Source organism: Pavona decussata, unplaced genomic scaffold (genome assembly GCF_977016875.1).
Source record: "Pavona decussata unplaced genomic scaffold, jaPavDecu1.1 SCAFFOLD_102, whole genome shotgun sequence".
Lineage (NCBI taxonomy): Eukaryota > Metazoa > Cnidaria > Anthozoa > Scleractinia > Agariciidae > Pavona > Pavona decussata.
The window spans coordinates 5509788-5528033 of NW_028145517.1; the positions used below are offsets into that span (position 1 = coordinate 5509788).

Consider the following 18246-nt stretch of genomic DNA (forward strand, 5'->3'; position numbering starts at 1 on the left):
AGTTACATTCAGTAATCAAGTCAAAGTGACAGAAAATATACCAAAATACTATCATTTAAAGATTTTAACACAAGCATATACAACTAAATGGTGTTTTGATGAAAATGAGCGAAAAATTTCCTAAGAAATCAGAATCCCCACTACTACCCCCAGACACCATACACGCGTGCGTGTCAGAGCGAGGCTACGACATTTTAGCGCGAAGTTTGGGAACCAAAACACTCCACAAACAGCTCTCTCTTGGATTACATCTTCCAAGATTTTGCAATGGAAAATCCGCGAAATGTTAAAATACTCACAGAAAAGGGTTCTGGAAATTGCGATTTTAGAAAAGTTTCATCAAAAGATGAGTTGACTGGACGGGAATCCGAAGTGGAAAAGAAATTATTTTTTCCATTCCCTTTCCCGCCATACGATATCCAAGAGGATTTCATGCGGACACTATTTCACGTGCTCGACAACGGAGAAGTTGGGATTTTCGAAAGCCCAACAGGAACGGTAGGTGAATATAATGGTAGATGTTTAAAAGGGTAAGATCTTGATCGAAGAGACAGCTTTGATTTCTGCCCGGTTTCTATAGCAGACATTTGAAATCACGTCCAGTTGCAAACCAATCGATGGAAGTCGAGGATCGGAAAAGCAATCGATATCAATCGATACACCTTTAATTGATTTCGATTGGCCATCAATCGATGAGCAATCGATAGCATTTGAGCATTAATGAGTAGCGAGGGTCTCAACTGTTAATTCTTTGGGTGTTTAGCAAAGGGGTGTGGGCCCTGGATGGGGTGGGGGGGGGGGGGGTGTCACTTATTATGTGAGACATACTCACCCAGTCTGCAGAGTATGTTAGAATTTGGCAAGATCTCATTTTTCTGAAAGAAAGAATCAGAGGCTTTTTCTGAAACTAACATGTGCACTGGTCTGCCATGTTCTGCAGACTGGGTTGTAGCACAACAACTACGTACTAGCAAGGTGTAATTCTGCCTAACACCATTTCATTGTTCAACTTAAAACCTGGGGCGGGGTGGGGTGGGGTGGGTATTTGTCTAAATGTTGTAGTAGCAATGTGTGGGACTATTTCTGACCTGCTCCTAAAATCCATTCTCATATTCAGAACTTTCTCTATTGTTTGAAGATAGAAAGTGTTCCCTTACTGGGTAAAAGGTACAATTTCTTCGTTGCGTGTGGTCTCTATATTCATGGCCAAAGTTTGATTGTATATATACAAATATATACAGTAGTCAGTTAAATAAAGTTTTCTGAACTTTTTCAGGGAAAATCGTTAAGCTTAATTTGTGGTGCATTGACTTGGCTGAAGGGTTACGAGGAGAGACAACAAGAGGAGTTAGAAAGAGCATTGTCAAGTTCTAAACAAGTCTGCAACCAAAGGTAAAGAACCATAATGATTTTAGTTTGTGAGTCTGTTATGAGCCCCCCCCCCCCCCCCCCCTCCAGTGATGTTCCTTGTGGGAAATTTTCTCAATGCACCATATTTTCTCGAAGTGGTCTCCCTCAATGTTAAGGACCTTTAGATCTGACTACGAGAATGATCTAGATCACATGTGCTTTGGATAATCACTTGCGACACCAATCTTCTTTTTAGGGCCTATTTTTTTGCTGGTAGGCAACAGGAAAGACTGAGAGTTCTAGGACATGGCTAGTCTGAAAGTTGAAAGTTGCGCTCACACAATCACATACTTGTACTCAAATCCTAAAGGTCCCTATTACAGTCAAGTGCCCTCCACTGATTATTTGAATGGTCCTATTTGTTATGAAAGACAGAGCATACTTGGCTGAATTTCTTTTTCTTGTTATAAATAATAATTATTTGTTCCCTCAGGAGCATTGTAACAGAAGACAAAGGGAATGATTTATGTAAGTACAGTATGCAACAATAAAATATAATTTTCTTTATTTACTCTCTTACTCATTAATAATTCATGATTACAAAACAAAGGAAATCATTCCATAACCATGAAGGTTTCAGGGAAATGCAATCTTAATTATCATAACATTTGGTGAACTCTTGATTTAAATTTCTCCAAGTATAACTAAGCATTTGAAAAGTTTAATATCTGAATCAAACAATCGAAAGAATTTTTCATCCAATTTACAAAGACCTCAAAGTTGGTTTAAAGGATAAACCTCGGCTGGGTCTTGCTTTTAATGGAGTGTAGAAATGGGATGAAACAGTCTTATTACTAATAAAAAGTGTCATTTTGTTTTAAATGCTCTATCTTCCTGGTGCATGCAGTCCTTCTTGCGCTGTTTGGCTTGTTTAATGCAACATTATTTTGTAATCTTTAAAATGTTAATGGCAAAATATATCTTGAGTATTAGCTCACTTAATATTCATTTTTGTTTCTTTTTTTGACCTACTGGTAATAATTATGTGCATGTAGCATCAACACCAGACTGGGTGGCAGAATTTGCCGAGAAACAAGCCAGACAAGAAACAGAAGACAGAATTAAGGTACATGTATCCTGGTGCAAATATTTTTAGAATAATAAATTATTAGTAGGTATTGATTCATAGAGTGACTAAAATGTCAACTGGAGATATATAGGTATGGAGTGATAATATTAATTAAAAAATTAATTTTTAATGCCATGCCCTTTTTGCAGGAAGAAAGAGAGAGGCTTGAAAAGCAAAAAGCTCAACTACAGAAGCTCAAGAATGAAATCAGGCCTGCTTTTGCCATTAAAGGGAAGAGAAAGGTTGGTTTAAGAAACAAATAACGGCACAATCACTGACTGTTGAACAAACTATCATCGATGGATGCATTTTTTAGTTAGTGATACCCCAGGCATTGTAAGTTGGAAAAAGAAAATCCAAGTCCTCCGATCGGGAGTCAAACCTATGACCTTCCGATATTTATTAGTTCGGATGCTTTACCACTGAGCTTAGGAGACTCGTGGGAGCAAGGCCATTAATCATGGGACAAATATCCTGCATACTGCTAGGATTGGAATGTTGATGCTTGGTTTAATCGACTCCTGTTTGGAGAACTTGCATCAAATTCTAATCTGATCCAGAATTTGAGGCCCATTAGGTTTGGCAGTCCTAAGATTACTATTTAAAAGTATTGCACTCTTTAAATTCAATTTTTGTATCATTTATTTATTTAACGTTTCCTCAGCATAGCGATGACAAGTCAGGTGGTTCCCATTATGACCAAGAAATGGAGCACAAAATTGCTGATGAAATTGATGAGGTCTTGGGCAAAACAAGTGAAAAGGATCCTGATGCTGATATTGTGTTAACTGAGTATCTCAGTGATGGTGAAGAGGCTGGGTAAGGCTTTTTTTTTAGCTCTCAGTGGATAATAAGGTGTGTCTTCAAGACATGTGGAGACACAGTTGAAAGGTTGCCTGGAAAAAAGTTCAAAGTGACTTCTGATAAATTGCTAGATTCTCCTTCCAAATTGCCTTGCATTCTTTTATGAAAATGAAAGGAGAATTTGACCTTACATCAAAAGTCACTTGGGGCCTTATTCTGTACACCCCTTCATTTTGTAAAGTAGTGTTGGTTGGACTTTTGATTGGAAGACTGGTGGTTCAAAGCTATGTTGGCCTCTGCATTGCTTCCTTTAATAAGACATTTTACTCAGAATTTTCTCTCTTTACCCACTATTATAAATGGGTACCAGCAACATTGTATAATGCCAAGGGTAACCCTGCATTACAGATTTGGGAGGGAGAAGTAATACTCCCAGTTGCTTCATACAGTACATAGTAAGCCTAGTTCTGATATGCTGACAGCATGTTAACAATATCATCTCTGGCAGCACTGACTGGATTTTTGTTTAATATTTAGCTCAGATCAAGAGGATGATAATAAAGATGAAGAACCTCACTGCCTCAAGGTATGGTTTAATATCTTAAATTTGAAAGTTATTTATAAGCAATTAATTTTATTAAAATTTTAGAAAAATTTAGAAATCAATATTATTGTCTAACAAGTCAGCCAACATACAATGTAGATATTGTTATTCCAAATTACTGGAAACAGATTTCCGTGCAGTTTTTGTAGCTGTATAGGGGCCATTGATATATTTCCCAAGCTGATTAATGCCCTTGTGGTCCTAGCCACACAAAAATATGCATCATATTTAACCTTGCGTAAGTGGTCACTTCTCCTAAGCAGACACTCAGTCATGGTTCTTCCCAAGGAAATCAGGCTGAGTTAGACAGATAAAGTAGCATGCAGGGTGACTGAACCCTACTCAGTCACTCAGACATGTAGCTATGGAAAAATAATCACCAACAGTGTACTAGAGATGTACAAGACTCTACCTTATAGGAGGGTTTGCCCAAGGTAAGTCCCATCAATGTATGGTGTCCTCCCAACAAGTTCCCAACATAAATGTAACACAGTTGTAGGAAGAGACACTCAGTAAACAAATCCAAATTAGAAAACTTTATTTTTAAATATAAGGAATACCAAGAATACTTTTAAAAATATCATTGACAATACGTTCATTCTGTGTACTTATTAACTGCTGTTTTCAGATATTCTATTGTAGTCGAACACACTCCCAACTGGCTCAGTTTGTGAGAGAAGTGCAAAAGAGTCCATTTAATGACAGCACAAGAGTGGTGACACTAGGATCAAGGCAGAGCCTCTGCATCAATGAAGATGTCAAGCGTCTGAAAAGCATCAACAAAATCAATGATAGATGTTTAGAACTTCAGAAGAAGGGCAAAGGTGGGTGCCATCTTAGGGCCTGTTCCCTGGGTATCACTCTCTCTGAATGTTGGGGTTTAGAGTTATTAACATGTAGGATAAATTAAGCATCTCGCAACTCAAATTTGAGTATTGCGAGTATTGAAGATCAAGTCTAGACTGTCAACTTACTTTTGAGCGGTACTGTACAGATTTACCATTTAGGCCAGAAATTGTGTATCAATATAAAGGGAATTTCAACACATCAACCCAGCAATTTAATATTTTGATGGGCTGGGCATTTAAAAACATCAGCAGCAGAAATATATTTCAAAGTCATATTCTTGCCCGGTGGAATCATTTCCAAGGCAATTTATACGTTCAAAATATTGACTATAACATATTTGAAGCCATATCTCTGTTCTAAATGAGAATGGAAGGTATTTTCTCAAATTGTTACAAATACATGTGGTCACCAAATTTGTTCCATACAAATACATAACAAAATGAGTAGTTACACATGTACCTCAAATTTATCTTTGCTTCAAGAAGAGTAGGTGTGAAAAACGTGATCTGAATTATATTTAATACAATATTCAACTCAACAGAAAAGAAAAAATCTGATGGACAAAGTGAGCCAAAAAGGAAGAAACTTGTCAGAGGATGCCCATTTTACTCTTACCAACACCTGCAGAAATTTAGGGATAATGTTTTGGTAAGCATTTTGGAAATAAAATATTTGTAATTGTTGACAACTCATTCACATCAAATGAAGGCTACACTCTGAGAGATACTTGCAACAACAACAAAATTATTCAGTATACTAAAAATAGACTTTGGCCTCAGCACCTAAAAGTACAGCTGTACCTAGCACTTGCCTATTCTTCTTTTTAGTAAAATTAAAAGTGCTAAGTTTAAATTAACTCTTTTGAGGTTGACATAAAAGATATTGAACAGCTGGTTTCTGTTGGAGAAGTTCTTCATGCATGTCCTTACTATGGGACCAGAATGTCTCTTCCTCAAGCACAGGTGAGTTTATGTGAACTTCTTTACAAAACAAAAACAACTTAAATATGTTCTTCTTGTACTGTTATTTGTTTGTCAATATTAATTGTCGCATTTCGAAACTTCAGAAAATAGCTTTGTCCACTAAATTTAGTTCTTTCAGTGGTACTTGAATTTCCAATGCAACATGCAATTGTATGGTGACCATTTCCAATTAATTTAAAACCTAATTTCTTCGATGTGATAGAATAGCCAGTGAGAATTCAGAGATGGCTTTGAGCAGAGACTAACCCAAGGATATATTAACTGGGGTTGGTTTTCTGGGAGCTATAAACTTGAGTTGTGATTAGGTGATCAGTTTAAAGTTGGTGATAACTACCTGTTGCAGTTTCCCTGTCTTCTTGTATTTTTATTTTTAACGTATTTACATCCTTTCTCTTTACTTTCTGTATCAGTATTTTGTATACTCAGTAGACTAGGGCCAAGGAGAACAACAATGACAATGATGATGATGATGATGATGATAATGATATAATAATGGAGTGGCAAATAGCCCTTCAAAAAATATGCATCTCACAAATGTTTGTCAAATTTCACATGTCTGTCTAGCAGTCTCAATAATTGTTTGCACAAGGCTGGCTTTGAGTTTGCACAAGGCTGGCTTTTGCAAGGCAAAGAAAGTCTTGGCTCACAGAAAAAGTGCTGTTCTTGCAATCTTGCAAAGTCTTGAAAATACCAATTGCTACTGACACCTATAATTTAATTAGGGGTGGCAGTTTAATTTTTGTGCATTATACTGTTGCAGGTGAACCTTGGTTTAACTGATGTTTGAATATATTAATTTTGGTATTTTTTCGACAGCTTGTGGTTTTACCATACAACATCCTTCTTCACAAGTCCACAAGAGAGGCTTGTGGAATAAGACTTGACGGCAATATAGTTATCGTAGATGAGGCACACAACTTAATTGACACAATCAGTAGTGTTCATAGTGTGGAAATTACTGGCTACCAGGTATACACTTAAATGATTATATTTAAAAATAAATAATTTAGCATCCATGTTTTGGGTTTATGCATAAATTTTGATATTTGATGACCATTCTATCAGTAGATGTAAAGTAAAGCACTGACAAGTCGCATTGGTGATTCCTCACTCAACCCAGCTTCTGCATCATGAAGCACCCAGGAGCTGCTATTGAACAATTACAGACAGTGCAAATTTGAAAACTGTGAACTCATCCATTAAACTCGGAAAAAGAAAATGAATAAAATTATTTAACAAAATACCCATAAAGTGAGCTCTCTTTTGATAGCTTATTGTCAAAACATAAGAAAATCAACTGGCATTCTTGAAGGGTTTTTCATTTGCACTGTAATCCACCCTCCTCCCCTGATAGGATGCTAGTCTATAACAGGGTTGACACTGTTACCGACATTGTAAATTTTTTTATAAACATGGTTTCACTGATCTACATGTAAATACAAAGTACTAAATGAATGAAATAAAAAATTGCTTTATATGAGAGCCATGTTAGATTCAATATTACAAGTAACCACTGCAGCCAGAAAGTAAGTTAATTCAGTTCCACCAAATGTTTAATTTTGGGTAGTGTTAGTATATATAAAATCTCATACAATTTGTTATGTATTAAGTAAAAAGCTCTTCTCTGAACTGGAATGCTGGTAGACACAATAAGCTAAGGTGTTCTGTACCATGTTGCAGATTTCATGTGCACATTCTCAGCTGACTCAGTATCAGGATCGTTACAGGTGAGGAAATTCAAATACAAGAGTCATAAAGAGGTACATAAGTCATCATTAGACCTATTCTAATCCCTGATTTCAAAGGCATAAAACTTTCAGCTAGTAACACATTGAGATTCCAAACCCCAAAAAACTCTCACTGATAATGTCATCATGTGATCCTTTCTTATGATAACCAACAGACATCCCGCTGCTTTGATCTCTTATCAAACATATCTTGATAAGATGTTACATGCACTGGGCTGTTTCCCAGGGGTGGAGGGGGCGGGGGTAGGGTACTCACATGTATTTGTGAGAGCAAGATGCCAAAAAAGTTTGGGGTATAGAATTTAGTGGGTGGGGACTTCTTGGGTTTAAAATTTCCCAGTGGTTGTTTTTGGGTGGAAAGATTTTGTTGCACACTCTTTAGGGTTTTTATGCAGATAATTAAAACTTTTTTGGGTCAGTTATTAAAAGACCGTTAGGCAGTGTTTAACAAAACCACATTCTAAGCCATTTTCAAGTTTACCAACAGTCACATCTAAACATTGTCTGCTGCTGATGGTAACAAGAAGGCTTGCATCCCAGACTAGAAAACTATTTATCTACTTAAAATAAACCACTTATGAACAGATTTGGAGGCCCACTGATTGTCTTAAGCTGGGGCCTAAGTTACACTCTGTTTAAATAACTCGCCCTTTGGGTTTAACAACTTGGCGTCATTCGCAACTCCCTGTGACAAATATAGCTGATTACCACTTTAGGGGCTGTTGTTTGAGGAAGAGATAAGAAGACCAGTTGTAACTTAAAGCTGTATATTGATTTTTTTAATACATACATGTATAATTTATTAAATTTTTTATTTGAATGTTTTATTGCATTTCAACTGGCCAGGACAAGATTAAAAGCAAAGAATTTACTCTACATCCAGCAGCTTTTGTACGTGCTGACATGCTTCTTAAACTGTTTGGGGGGTGAGTTGATCTTTTCTAAATTGAACTGATTCAGTGTATTTATTTGACTAATTACAGCAACCATTACTAACAATAGAATAATATTGATAAAAAATGCCTTCCTTTATATTAATAAGAGTAATCGGTTAGGATGGTTTGTTCAGACTGTATTGGTCTTTAGTAAGTTGTTTGCAAGTGCAGTTAGCTATTTTGCATTGATCAAGGCAAACAAATAGAAAACGTAATACCTATCTCCTGAATGCCATGTCATGGCCCCTTGGATGAAGTTTTTGGTAAGTTTTAGAAAACTTTTTAACATCCTTTTGACATCTTCCTCGTGGCTTTAAACTGACCAAATAAATCCAGTGATCATGGGTGGTAGAGCCACTAAAACACAACATTAAACTTGACAGCTTACTCTCACCCCCAAAAGAAAAGTGGGCTCTGGGGATGACAGTGTCAACAGCTCTGCTGTCCACATCTCTCACAGAAGTATTTTTGGTTTGTAGCCCCCTCCCCTCTCCTCCCACCTTCTGGAAATTCTAGTTTTTGAGCCCCCCCTCCCCCCTCAAATTTTCCAATTTCCTAGCTTCCTTGGGTGTGGGGATTGATAGTTTCTGGAACGACACATAGAAATTCGCCAGCTGAAATGAAAAATGGTAGAAATTTCAAAAAGATGTAACAAAGCATGGAAAAACTGGTCAAAATTGTGGCAAAAGTACAGTTTGCAGCATTGGGAGAACCTTGCTGTCAGGTTCGAAAGTAAACAGAATGATGTAACATTAAATTTTTTTTATCCGACAGGAAAGGATGCACTGTCAAAGATTAATGTGCCAACACCTACAGCTGCGGAACATGAATCACTTCCTGGATCAAAAGAAATGAGAACACAAGGTTGTTTTGTGATAACAATTTTGTTTTTCCTCATGGCTTTCACTAGTTGACAAATGCCCTTTGTGTCAGTTTAGTACTGTTCTGCACACCAAATAAATTGTTACTTTGATGCTGCTGAACGACTTTTAAGGGTTTCTGAACTGTCAGTAGTCATTATTAATTTATATAATCACTGTATCAATCATTGGACACAAGGTTCATAATTATCAAATACAATAATATTTGTTTGATATGCCATCCAATCAAACCACCTTCAGTAAGGAGATGTAATTATAAATTTGTTACGCCAAAAGTGCAGTTGATTGGCCAAGATAACAGAAACAAATTATTTAATATGCTGATGAACAATCTAACTTCATATGATGCAGCAGATTATGTAATTCATTATGTTCAAACATTTATCTGACTTTTGACTTGAAAGACCGTGGTTTGATTCAAATCACTCACCACAAGGAAACATGGCAATCCACTATGGTTAGTATTAATTAGACTCTATCCTGAATATTAATATTATTAATAATAAGTAATAAAAAATTGTTATTATTGTAAGTTCTGTTTAATAATACTTATCAAATGAACATTTTTTTTTCTGTGCACAGGGGATGTAAAACTAAAAACAATCAATGACTTCTTATTTTCTGTGAAAATGGACAACGTCAACCTTTTCAAGGTGACAATTAACATACAGTAACTTCATTTGAAAATTAATGTAAAACTTTCACAACTGTATTAGAAAGTTTTCTGTGATAACATTTTTCAAACATTCTCCACAGATTAAGAAATACTGTGAGAGGAGTATGATTTCTAAGAAGGTAAGATGTACTAATAATATGAAGTTAATATATATGTTTAGTGAAAAAAAATAAACTGAAAATTGTCTCTACATGTAGTTTTCCTATTTGTTTATTAATTATGTACTTTTAAGTCTGTGTGGCAAAATAAATAAACTGTAACTGAAATACATTTTCCCTTAAAATGTGGATATAATACAAATTAAGCCTTTCAGCCCCAACAGTGATCAGCATCAAATTTCTTCTTGTAATATAAATGTTTATTCAACCCCTGAGGTCATGAGAATTAAGGATATGATCACCCAAGGTTAATTTTTTTGATATTTTAATAACTTCTCCCCACTACTTTTATAAGAAAAATATTGGGACAAGATAAGGAGAATTATTTTGTTCTTTGATGTTAGGGGTTAAAGGGTTAAAGAAAACAGCTATGTGTAATGCGATTTATTTCCTTAAATATAACTTTTCTTTTTCTGGAGATATCTGTTTTAAATTTTAAATTCCCTTTGTTTATAGCTCAATGGATTTATCGACAAATATCACTCTGCACAAGTAGACACAGGTCAGTGTAATGAAAAGCAATACAACTTAGACTGTTGTTATTTAAAACATCTCTCTATCTGAAAATTAGGGAAACTTGTTTCCTTCAATACAAGTTTTACAGTTCTAAATTAACTATCTCAAGTGCCTTCTTTCTTGAAGATATTTTTGTTTCCCTTTCAGCTGGACAGTCAACTGATTGTATTTATAAATAACCAGTCCTTCAATTTTGAAGGCTGGTGTGCATTTATTGAAATCTCCAAAAACTTAGCCAATTGATATTTTTTCAAAGTTGTCATTTATTTGGTCAACTGGTGATATTTTCTGGTGCAAATTACCATGTGTTCTATAAAATTATGATAAAGATGATGAAAGTTTTCTTTCAAAACCAATCAAAATTGAATCTCTAGTGAGAAACAGGTGCACACAATTTATTTTTCATGCCCAGTAACTTATCACGACTTTCAGAGAAATGGCCCCATGGAATTCTTTTCAGTCAGTTATTGTAAAACCTGAATTATTGATTTTCGCATCAGGGTTAGCAGAGGAAGAGACATATCAAAGCAGCAGCTCCCCTCTGCAAATCATTGAGAACTTTTTAGAAGCACTCACAAATGCCGACAAAGATGGAAGGGTTGTTGTTAACAAGCAAGGTGTGGACTCTGAACAAGTTAAATTTGCTAGGAGTGTATCCAGTGTAGCCTCCGCGCAAAATTAAGAAATAAGGGAAACTGAGAATTCCTAGTTAACACACATCTTAAAATGTCCTTTCCTAAACTTGCAAAACGTTGTTTATTTAAATAAATATTATACTTTAGGTCTGTGTATTTAAATAATTTACTGTCATTTGACAAATTCTATGATTTCTTTTGCTAACAATAAATTAAAGTTGTTTGGAAAACAAAAATCTGTTCTACAAGTTTCTGGGGCTGAAAGTCACATTTGGGATCACGAGGTGTATTCAAGAATCCTGAAGAAACAGTATGGGACCCAGACTAAGATTAGCAACACTCCTTTTCGGATGCAGAACTTGAGGGGGGAGGGGTATATGACACGTCTGTGTGCAGTTTACAAACAGTACAAAACATATTTACCAAACTTACAATTACCTGCCAAATGAACCTTTTTACAGAGGTTGTTCTTTCTTGACAATTGCTGAATTCCAAGCACTAATCTGTCTTGCTGAGCAGCTGTAATGTTCTGGATTCACAGGTCGACTCAGTGGTTCCAGCCTGAAGTTTCTTCTTTTAAACCCAGCTGTCCATTTTACCAGCATCGCGAGAGAAGCCAGAGCAGTTGTCGTTGCTGGAGGGACGATGCAACCTGTAAGAATAAGATTCATGTTTTTATTGCAGCTTCTTTAGTAGTGTCCTTAGTGAGCACTGAAAGGACAGGGAAGGGGGCATTTATGGATTTTAATTCAGTTGAGTTTGTCAGAAGTTCAGCAATAGCACAACTGTCGATTCAGATGTCAAATTTAACTGTATTTGATATGTATTTGCCACCATCAAGACACCAGACACTTGATCCTGCATTGCATTTGACATGGGAAAAATTGACATTTAAACTGTTGACGTATCTCTTTTGGGTAATGTGACATTACCAGTCAAACTTTCAGCACAAGTTTGACAGCCAATTTGTTTTTCTCTGAAATAAAAAGAAATAACTAAACTTAAGTCATTGTTACACTGTCGTTTAATATCGTATTTTTGTCATACCTTTCAGATGTCAGATTTCAAGGATCAGTTGTTTACTTGTGCCGGACTTCCCAGTGAAGACATTGTAGAGTTTTCTTGTGGTATCGAATTTATTTCGCAGCCATCCGTTTTTTCATGGTTTCTCTTCATTTTGAGACGTATTTATCGTAAAAAGCATTTTCCATGGTCCTTTTTCAGGTCATGTTATTCCCGCAGAACATTTGCTTTCAGTAGCGCTAGATAGAGGTCCCGCAGGAAAAGAACTTGATTTCACCTATCAATCAAGAGACTCGGCTGAATTGGTAAGAACTTACAGAAAATCATGAAGTAAAAGTTTAGCAAGAATTTGGGCATTCAGCTATTTTTAAAATAAATTCTTATAAAAGAAAAAAAGAGTGTACTAGCTACTCAATTTTGAGGTTTACTAGGCTTTAATTCAATTTTCGCAATAATCTAATAAAATTTGCTATTTCCAGTTGAAAAAATCGACGGTCTTTTTAGTTAGATATTATTGAGAAGCAAAGACTCGGATTTTTCCTCCTTACCGTGCTATTCTTCTAGAATGTAGCAGAAGAAATTCGACAATCATTCTCCACTTTGTCCGCCATTTTGTTCAAAGTTTGACGGAAGTGGCTTTGTAAGTTTTACTTCCGGTAATTCAAAGCGAGGTTTTAAAGGAATGACTAGTTAAATTTCTCCTCTTTTCTCTCAGCCGGGCGTAGTGGCGCACGCCTGTAATCCAGCTGCTTGGAGGCTGGGGTGTCTGAATGGCTTGAGGTCGGGATTCCTGGGGGCGGTTGTCCTATGTAGATCGGGTGTCCGCGTTAAGTTTGGCGTCAATATGGGGAACACGGAGGAGTCTGAGTTCTCCAGGTTGGTTAAAGAGGAGCGAACCGGCCCAGGGTGGAAACACAGCAGGCAAAAGCTCCCGCGTCAAACAGTAGTGGGATAGCACCTGTGAATAGGCAGCCGTTCACAGCCCGGTCGAGATAGTCAAACTCGACTCCGTTTTTTCTTTTTTTCTTTCTTTCTTTTCTCTTTGCAGGTAAAATGTATACTTATCTATTTATTCTTGTTTTCCTTTTTCTATGAACACGATAAGTAATTTTGACTTGCCCCCTTTGCGAAGAAAATTCAAAGAAGAAATTTATTTATATACAGTGTACTTAATTTTTTTATCTCTTTTATATGGTTTATGATTTTGAAATGATCATTACGGTGAACGGGAGGGAATCTTTACGTTTGATTTTCACAGAATAAACTATTTACAAGTTCAATTTTATTTTGGATCGTAATTCAGGTTGATCCTTGTATTCTGTTTTTAGAAAGACGAGTTAGGCCGACTTCTTATCAACATTTTTGCCGTAGTTTGTGGTGGGGTAGTGTGTTTTTTCTCCTCGTACGATTATGAAGAGAAAGTACACGCACACTGGCAGAAAACTGGCATTCTTGATAAAATGAATGCAAGAAAGAAGGTAGGTTATGATATGATATTTATTTCCAATTTCGTTTGCCATATAGCATTGAAACTAAAGCCCCATTCACACCAACAAAACATGTTTAATTAAACCAGGTTTAACAACATGAAAATTGGTAACCGAAAGCTGAACCATTGGCTTTGACATAGGATTCAAGTAAACTTTAACTAATGCTTTCATTTGTGCTAAATCTGTAGTCGACAAAAATACGAAAGCAGCTTTTAAAACAATTTTAAACTGTGTTTAACTAAACAGCTTTTAAACGTGTTTAACCCTTGGTGTGAATGCGGCATAACATTTTCAGGATAAAATTAATTCAGTGTAAAATTCTCTTGCAACAAGGAAAATTCCCTGCGATTTCAAGCCCTTACGAAAATTAGCACCTCATTTAAGTAATTATTGATGCCACAAGGACAGTCTGCCACAAGGTGTATTCAAGGATGTTTTGCAGAATATTAAACCTCGTTCACATGTTGCGTTCAGGTGTTCCGAGAGCCAAGGAAAGCTAACCAGCTGGATCAAGTTCTTTCATCGTATGCAGCTTGCATTAAGGTCAGCGTGAGAATTTAATAGCATGTTAGCATTTTTCTTTGCCGTATCTTATATTCAGGTCTCGTTTGTAAAGTGCTAGCTATGAATAACGCTTTTTTCCCAGAGAGAATGCAGTCCATCGTGCCGAAAAATATGACGACTGGTACATTTACCCATAATTCTTAGCGTACGAAAAACCCCCCAAAACAACTTGACACACTTTTTTTTTTTAATTTTGCGGCAAGTGTAAAATAAATGAACACAGCAAAAAAACTACCCAGAATAGAAAGTACTAAACGAGCTGAATAGTTACCAAAATGATAATACTTTATCTTGGTTGTGACACACAAGAAAGAAGAAAGAAACAATCAAGTATATAGATATATAGGTAAATAAATAAATAAGATAGGAAAGTAGGAAAAAAAAAAGTACCAGATAGTGAGTGAACCAATAAACACGCTCATACTTCAAACATAGCATACACGATGTTGTTAGTGCAGGGACGAATTTCGCAAGAAATATGGCTTTCTATGTATAGTACCTATTGGTTGTGTCAGGCTCGATAGGTTTGAGGTAAAATGTACAGCCGCATTTTTTCACCTACGGTGGATTACGTCAGTTGAATAAGAGAACCTGCTCAATACTGTGCGAAGGCCACCAAAGTTAGCTATTTAAACATTTAGTCACTTCTTGTGCGTTGTTTTTTTTTTCTTCACAGTATTCAGCAGTGAACAATAATTCTCCAAATGGCGCAGTTCTCCTCTGTGTCGTGGGAGGGAAGATGAGTGAGGGAATTAACTTTTCTGATGACCTCGGAAGGTAAGAAATGAAACAGAGCGTGAAACGCGTTTTTTTTTTTTTTTTTTTTTAAGAGACAGGCTCAAAAATTATGTTTTCTTTTTTAAAAAGTTTTATTTTCTCTCAAATTCAGGTGCGTGGTGATGGTTGGTCTTCCTTACCCAAACATTTACTCTCCAGAGTTAAAGGAAAAAATGGCTTATCTTGATTCAACTCTGGGGGTGAGATTCTTTGCTTTAAAATAGTAATTTTCATCTTTGGGGCAAACGGAGCAAGAAACACAGGCAGCCCATGCAAGCGTATTTTAATATTTGATGCTGTAGAACGTACAGAGAGAAATATCTAGAATGTTCCAATGTAAAGATATTAATCGTCGCTTCGCTGTGTTTTCTAGCGGAATTTGTTCAGTGTTGAGTGGTATTCCACATGCTACGTAAAGGTGAAAGCTTGATTTTGTATGATTGTGAAGGAAGGAGGAAGGAAGGAAGGAAGGAGGGAGGGAACAGAGAAATTTTAAGTTCTCTCGTGAAATAATGAAGATATGGTCGGTATGCTATAAACGTAGAACAAACAAGACGTCTCTGACGAAAGTTAGCCTGATAACTGATAATAATACCTCTGACTATTAATTCAGGGATACTGGGACAAGCGTGGTAAGATGGGGAGCTACAAATGTTGAGTGATTTCTTGTGCCAGTCTTGATTACAATGTTATCCTCTTTTTTATTTCAGCCCAAAGCTGGACAAACTCATTACGAAAACCTTTGCATGAAGGCTGTCAACCAATCAATAGGTGAATGTAAATAGACTTTTAGTTATCGGTGCATTAAAAAAAACATACCTTCGAGAAATGTGCGACAACTCAGATGGACTCCTAGGCAATTTACCATTCTCGAGCTGACGGGTCATATCAGCATTATTTGCTTTTACAGCCAGCATGATTTTAAAATACTTCATTGTTTCGTTTGTGAACTCTGTGATTCAAAACCGAAACCCTAAGACTTGTCTTGTGAAGTTTTCCCGCAGTCCATCGGGTTTTTGCTTCGAGTTCCAAGGCATTGTAAACGGCTACGTTGGTTTTAATGACAGTGATTACATGGTTGGTATTGACTCTATTGACACGTAAAACTACATTTTGTGATGTTGTCAAATTGGCGGGAAATATTCAGCGTTTTCAGTAAACAGCACAGGTTTAAAATCTGTCCACTCGTCAAATGCAAGTTTTTCAAGCCCAAAATGTTGTGAAGAAAGTTAGTGAGATTAGTTCCGTTTGTCAACATGTCCACTGTTCATACCACATTTACATATCCCAACCTGTTTTTGATATCACGAGTTTAACTTTACCTTCTCGTGTGAACGCACCTGAACAGATAAAAACGAAACACTGCTCAAAGTATGCTAACCTCGGACTGTTCACACTGTTTCGCTCGCTGCCTCTCACCAACTCTTCCTTATTCAATTTTCGTCTTTCAGGTCGCGCCATCCGCCACAGAGGTGACTATGCAACCATATTATTATTAGATCAACGCTATGGCTCAGCTAGAATTAAGAGAAACCTGCCAGGCTGGATCTCAAACAGGCTTCAACATCACGCTCGTTTCGGATCGGCATTTGCCGCCATTCGCAAGGTAAGCTACCAGGGTAGGGTGGGGTCCACAGAGTCGGTTCGTACAAATAGGCTTGCAGCCTCTTTTTCAAAGCAAGTCCTGATACACACCCCATGGCGTGAATCGTTTTGTATCCAACCTCGCTTTTGACGTCAATATTGCGTTAAAAACTTTCGTTTCGCTTAAATTGCCTTGTGTAATATCAACTCCATTAGTTAACAAGGTCAGCGACATACATTTACTCTATTTACTTTTTATTTTCCAGTTTTTCGTGGATAAGAGACAGTCAAATGGCGAAATCAGAGAACAGGCGGCCCACATGCGTTCTTAAATTTGGACTGTTTTTGAAGTTATACAAGAACATATGAAAATATTTATGCGATGTATTATTTAAGAAAACTTGAGGTTTAATAAAAATTTATTTATGGTAGAAAATTCTGAAAACAGATCACATCGGAAGCGGCTGTGAACATCGTAATAGGCCATTTCCGAAGTACTATGAACTTCAGTCATGTAAGCGTGGTTTCGTGCACTTGAATGAAAACTAATTTTCATAGTTATAAACTATACACGACGCCTCGCTTTCACAGTGAGGTTCCAAAGCAACTCGGACATGGGCGAAACCTTAGACTTGAACCGGTAAGCAACCAGCAGTTAAAGCTATTTCAGGGTCCGAAATTAACTTTTTTAGGCAGGCGCCAAGTGGCGACTGAAATTTTTTTTCAGTCGCCATTTGGAAAAATGTGGTCGCCAAAAAGCAGGGAAAAAAGTGTCAATAAAATTTTTCCTTCGCACCGAAACACAAACCAAAATTTTTGTTGCCAGATGGAAAATTCTGGTCGCCAATTTTTCTTTTAAGAATCAGAACGAAGAGAACGCGTTTGGGGCCGCAATGGCGATTTATACACCTACCACTGAAAAACCACGACGAACGAATCGAATGCCGGCTATATACGCAGTTTCATAAGACTACTAAATGTGTCAAGTCAACTTTATACCTTCTCTTGTCTCTACCTTTTGGAGAAGAAATGTACCCAATTGAAAAACTGCCGGTTGATTCTTTGCTCTATGTTCAAAACCGTAAATGATCTTTCCTTTCGCGTTCTGTCAAGACGATCGACGGATCGCCATATTGTTCGTACCAGGCCACAACCGTGCAGCATTTCTCGTTCAAAAAACATGGCAGCGAAACTTCGCACTGCTCGAGCTGTGAAGGGTTGTGATAGATTTATAATAACAGGAAAATCGGTTTTATACTTCAAAAGCAGTGGAAAGGTAAAAAGTAAGAGACCAATTGGCGTGCGGCTTTGAATTTTATTTTTATCGATTTGGCTGAAAATCAAAGTTATTGTTTGTATAATGATCGTGGCATGAAATAGTTAATCGCCCGCTGGCGACTAGTTGTGAAATTCTGGTCGCCAGTGCAAAATATTTAGTCGCATTGGCGACCAGGAAAGCGCAATTTCGGACCCTGTATTTTAATGTAAAGGTACAATCCATTTCCGGTCGATGCTGAGAGCATATTGTCCATCTCTTCAG

The 18246-nt window shown here is 36.8% G+C and overlaps 1 protein-coding gene, 1 long non-coding RNA gene and 1 other non-coding gene across 5 annotated transcripts; 2 read left to right on the forward strand and 1 right to left on the reverse strand.

Moving 5' to 3' along the window:
• Positions 1 to 76: 76 nt before the first annotated feature.
• Positions 77 to 18221, forward strand: LOC146471849 (ATP-dependent DNA helicase DDX11-like). Of its 2 annotated transcripts, none has more exons than XM_085120410.1 (28): positions 77 to 498; positions 1277 to 1392; positions 1844 to 1878; positions 2406 to 2476; positions 2629 to 2721; positions 3144 to 3298; positions 3821 to 3869; positions 4516 to 4711; positions 5278 to 5384; positions 5603 to 5698; positions 6536 to 6688; positions 7400 to 7446; positions 8314 to 8393; positions 9177 to 9266; positions 9866 to 9936; positions 10040 to 10078; positions 10574 to 10619; positions 11134 to 11250; positions 11810 to 11922; positions 12323 to 12395; positions 12493 to 12596; positions 13620 to 13769; positions 14256 to 14324; positions 15022 to 15122; positions 15235 to 15322; positions 15833 to 15893; positions 16574 to 16728; positions 16973 to 18221. In XM_085120410.1, the coding sequence occupies exons 1-28, from the start codon at positions 268 to 270 to the stop codon at positions 17036 to 17038; spliced, it is 2772 nt and encodes a 923-aa protein (XP_084976536.1). In that variant the 5' UTR covers positions 77 to 267; the 3' UTR covers positions 17039 to 18221. The 2 variants fall into 2 exon arrangements, with proteins under 2 accessions (XP_084976536.1, XP_084976537.1); XM_085120411.1 differs by having other exon boundaries at positions 1847 to 1878.
• LOC146471850 (uncharacterized) lies at positions 3245 to 13292 on the reverse strand. Of its 2 annotated transcripts, XR_014866721.1 has the most exons (4): positions 12840 to 13292; positions 11707 to 11920; positions 4504 to 4653; positions 3245 to 3375 (listed from the first exon to the last, which is right to left on the reverse strand). It is a non-coding gene; the product is annotated as an uncharacterized LOC146471850 (long non-coding RNA). The 2 variants fall into 2 exon arrangements; XR_014866720.1 differs by lacking the exon at positions 3245 to 3375 and having other exon boundaries at positions 4409 to 4653.
• LOC146471851 (signal recognition particle RNA) lies at positions 13006 to 13303 on the forward strand. Its single transcript, XR_014866801.1, has one exon.
• Positions 18222 to 18246: the final 25 nt, after the last annotated feature.